Here is a 4,570-nt window from a genome sequence, read left to right as displayed (position 1 = left end):
GGGGCTGAAACAGAACCAAAAGATCAGAATGAAGCTCTCTCGTCACAGCCTGCAAACTGCTGTCTCATACAACGCCCAAGTCTAGCCAACTGTACTGCACTGGATTGTAAAAGCCCTTACTTTTGTGAATAATCGATTCAGATGTTTCTTGCTTTCTTTTACAACAAAAGGAATCCTGCTCTATACAGCAGCAAAATATGTAAGCAGCTGCTGTCCTATGTTGGTAGCTAGGAGCTACCCTACTTTGACCTGCAATCCCCTCAGTATTCACAAGGTCTGCAGGACTGGGCAAAGCCCACCTAGGAAGAGGCAGCAATGAGGGACTCAGGTAGAGCGCTTCCCTTTGAATCAGTGCTGGACCAATGCCCCGGCATCACGCTGCTGGGCACGGTGCCGCTGGAGGTGCAGTTTCTCAACGAACGGCAAAGCCAAGCAGCCACCACGGGTGGTGACTGCAGTGTGTACTGTATTTTCTGTTAGAGCGAAGCTGCTAGCGGTAGCGTCCTGCCCAGGTTCTGACACGGGTAATTGCATTCTACTTCTCTGGATTACCCTGCAATTTCAAGCCGTTATGAGAACATTTCTCACTTGTAGTCATTTAGCACTTATGCTCACCAGAAAATATTATGTTTCAACATGATTACAAGGCAGGAATGCTAACCAGAATTGAAGGTGAGTAGAGACAAGGACAAGATGCCTGCAGTATCATGTCTGCTCCCTCAACTTCAAGAATGTCTAATGAAAAGGAGTCGGTGTACTGTTTAACAACTGCTGCGTGCAACCCTACAGCTGACTGCATTTCAATGGTGGGTATCTTTTCTAAAGGCCATTATTTATGAGGCTTCATTTGACAATGTTTGCATGGAGCTGTAAGATCCTCAGACGAGAGGCATTATGTAGACCCAGCCTATTAATATTCTATCCCTTGCCCCCCTGAACAATTCACCCCAAGTAACTGAAGATGTGATTGTTAATACTACTAATTATATCCCCCTTCCGTGGGCCCCCTTCTTCCAGACAATGCAGCCAGCAGTTTGATATAGTAAAGATAAGCAGTGTTCCCAAAGGTTTGGGACCATGACAAGTTCAAGACCCCCTCCCTACCCGATGCCTTCATATCACTTGTGGCTCCTGAACTTAGGACCGTGAATGTCCTAATTATGTTCCAGCGTTTCAAGCTGCAGTAACAAATCTGTGATAAGCTACAGTGCAGATGGAAAATATAGTATGTTTGAGGCAAAAATAATTTGTGACCCATTTAAAAACATATATCAGCCTGTCCAAACATGTTATACTATTAACCAAAAGCAGACTGATTAGGCCAAGTATGGGTTTACACTTACAAAGAAAAGTAGTCAAGCTGGTCACAGTCATCCTGTGTAGCTTAACCAGAAGAGTCTCCTTTCTGAGCTGCGTATACATCTTTATTTCACATATTACGCATAGCTGAGCTAGCTGCAGTTCAGACCCCGGTGCACTGCAGAGTTGGCCAGACCTTGAGGGGTTTATTTTGTGCTATCTCTGGGCAGGCCGAGACCTTGATGACGTTAGCTGACAGAAGCAAGGCTGGAGAGTACAGGCACAATGTGCGGTTCAGCCAGCAACAAGAGGATCTCTTCAGAAGACCTGCCAAAACCTCTGAACCCCCAAGTTTATTTACAATGCTTGTGCATAAATCTTGTCAAGTGGGAGACCAAATAATGGGTAGGGGAGTTTGGGGGGGAGGGGTAGAAATCTGTCGGTGCTTATTCAAGAAGACTGAATTCTTGCCAGTCACATTAAAGGGGATTAAAACCTTCTTTACTCTACCTGTTAGCCCAGTGAATGCTTGTAGATGAATGCACTGCTGCACAGCTCAGGAGAGATTATTAACCCCCTCCACCAACAGCGCTGCACTGGGAACAACCCAGCACTGTGTTCTTCCCTAGGTCCATTGCAAGGAACTGGTGCTCCTCTGGTGCTTGCATTCCCCTGGCTTGGACCCTGGCGCTCACTAAACTGGAGCACAGCAACATGCACTCTTTCCCCCAAGAGACCCCCTTTATAGGATGCTCACACTGCTCAGCAGCAGTACGGCCATCGCAGTGCTGGCCCGCTACACGTGGCAAAGCTCCCATGTCTTAATTGGTGGCTTGCAGCATTATCCCAACATCCCAGCCCAGGACCTGCGACTGTACCTCCTGCGACTTAACTGGTTTGAAGTGAAAACCTCAGCCCCGAGCCAACAAGGAACTCAGGAGGCCGGGGAGGGAGGAGGCAGAGTATATGATTACTGGAAGACCGACTGCGCTGCCACTTGCAGAAAGATTCCAGCTCCTAGATAATCTTTAAACAACAACTTCAGGGTGTTATCTAATGGCCAAGTCTTCCCCCTTGGCCTCGGGCCATGTCAAGCGAGGATGCCTACCTAGAAGATACAAATGCTACACTCACTACTCCATGGGGTATGGAGAATAATTGGTGCTGGCACTACTACGGTCTCTTCTTGGCATCCTGCCATGGACGTGCAAGAGGTAATTAAGCTGTGAAACAGTAGCCTGGACCCCTGGTCCAAGGCTATGCCAGAACTTTTGGCCACAGACACATCCACAGCTTTTTCTTGGTTTCTCTCTGCATGCAGCCAGAAGCTGCCATCAAGAAAACATTCACTCTGGGGATCAAAATTTTCTCTCATTGTCGGGCAGCTTCTTGGCATGGAGGAGCATACACATTCTTGAACAAACAGCCCTTAGGCTCACAGCAGGGCCTTCATCATCCTCGGTTGTTCTCCAAGTGGTGAATTACTTCACTCTTCAGAGATTTAAATGCAGTTGGGGGGGAGGCAAGGAGGAGGCTTGTAATTACACCAGAATCCGAACACACGGCAGCAGGGAACTGTAGTACAAGTCCCAGAAGGACAATGAATGCATGCAGTGAAGTCAAGAGTGGAAAGTGGACCCAGCACTTGGGTAACTTTTCTCACTTCAAGTCTCCACTATCATGGCACGGAGTTTGTAACAGGACTCAATTTCCCTCCGCCTCTCGTGCAAACCCTGCAGTAAATGCTGCAGTAAGACTTAGGCAGACGAGGTTCCTTGGGTGCACATGGTATCTTTTATTAGACCACCTAAATAGTTGGAAAAATTGTTCTTTACAAGCTTTTGGGCACAAACACCCTTCCTCGGGCACAGCAAGAGTCTGCTGGTGTTTGTGTGGGTGGAAGACTTATGCCTCCTTACCCCACAGGGCTCACTGAAATGAAGACATGCCCCACACTTGCGAGGGAGAGAAAGGATCTTAAGATGAAGGTGTGAAGCTGGGACTCAGGAGACCAGGGTCCAGCTCCCAGCTTGGCTACACACATTCTGTATCAGCCAGAGCAAGACATTTCATGCCTCAGTTTCCTCGAGTATAAAATGGGGATAATGATGCTGCTGTACCTCACCGCACCGCAGGGGTCACAGGACTCGGTTGATTAGGAGTGGATGACGCATTCAGATACTGCAGCTATGGAAGCCAAAGAAGTAGCTAGGCAGGGAGCCCCAAGACCATCATTTGTCATCCTGGCTCCCCAGGACTTTGTTGTTTCTTGGTTTTCTACAGAGCACTGTGAGAAGCTGGATCATGCCAGTTTACGAGCAGCCTTCATGCTCCCCATAGGATTCGCTTTCCAGGACTCACGCCAGCACTGAGAAATAGAGCCCCCCTGAGCCTAAAGCCACTGGTCACACCTGTGTTCCCAAAGCCCAGTTCAGATGAGGCCCCTCATCCTGTTTTGCCCATCACTGGCCCACTCACCTATCCGACAGGAGCACACGCTTAGCTGGGATATTTATTTCTCCTCTCCCAAAGACTGAGCATACTGGGCGCGCGCCCAGAGCACACAGTCAGAAGGCAGCCGTCCAAACCCTCCCACGTGCCTGAAGGGTCCTCCAGGAGAGATCCTCCTCTCCAGGACGCTCCGCAGGGGAGCAGCTAGCCACAAAGCAGCCGTATGGTACCAAGCAGCTGAAACTGCACCAGTCTCAACAAGGCGCTTCCTACAGCGGCTCTAGCTAGAGACCTTCCAGCAGTGGCTCTTGAGCCCCTCGCGGCTAACGCGGAGCAGGGCAGGTCAGGAAGCGGCTGGGAAGGCCCGGCTGCGCGGGCCCAAGCTGGGATGCACCAGGCAAAGCGTGCTCGGCCTCACCCGCATTAGGGGGCCCGGCCCAAGGGTGCTGGCGGGCAGGGACCAGGAGGGCGCAGCGGCATGGCACAACTACACGGACTGGAAAGCAAGCCTCAGAAATCCCGGGAGGTGCAAGCACCTCACTTCTTCCAGCCTCCCCCCGCTCCCGCCTGCCAGTGCGGGGAGGAGGGCAAAGCCCCCCTGCCTTCCCCGCGGGCTCCCGCCGGGCCGCCCCTACCTTCGAAGTCGGAGATGATGCCCTCCAAGTGCGCGTTCACCGCCGGGTCCGACATCGCCGCGGCCCGCCCGGCCCGGCCCGCGCCGGCCGGGAAGGGAAGGGAAGGGAAGGGAAGGGGCGGGACAGCCGCCGCCGCGCTCCGGAGCCCCGCGCCCCTGCCTCCTCCCTCGTCCCACCGGCGGGCC

At 51.8% G+C, this 4,570-nt stretch overlaps 1 protein-coding gene across 3 annotated transcripts in view; it reads right to left on the bottom strand.

Annotated features, from left to right (window-relative positions):
* SEPT9 (septin 9) overlaps positions 1 to 4,570 on the bottom strand; it is a 291,529-nt gene that overhangs the window by 157,409 nt on the left and 129,550 nt on the right. Inside the window, exon 1 of one of the 3 annotated variants that reach the window (XM_019502722.1) lies at positions 4,386 to 4,498. The exons of the other annotated variants lie outside the window; for them this stretch is intronic. Coding sequence (XP_019358267.1) covers positions 4,386 to 4,440 — 55 coding nt within the window. The 5' untranslated portion in view covers positions 4,441 to 4,498. Of the gene's footprint in view, positions 1 to 4,385; positions 4,499 to 4,570 lie in introns of those variants that run through there. 3 annotated transcript variants of the gene reach the window in all.

Source organism: Gavialis gangeticus, unplaced genomic scaffold, assembly GCF_001723915.1.
Source record: "Gavialis gangeticus isolate Ggan-Ray unplaced genomic scaffold, GavGan_comp1, whole genome shotgun sequence".
NCBI classification, from domain to species: Eukaryota; Metazoa; Chordata; order Crocodylia; family Gavialidae; genus Gavialis; species Gavialis gangeticus.
This window is presented reverse-complemented; position numbering and strand designations above follow the sequence as displayed.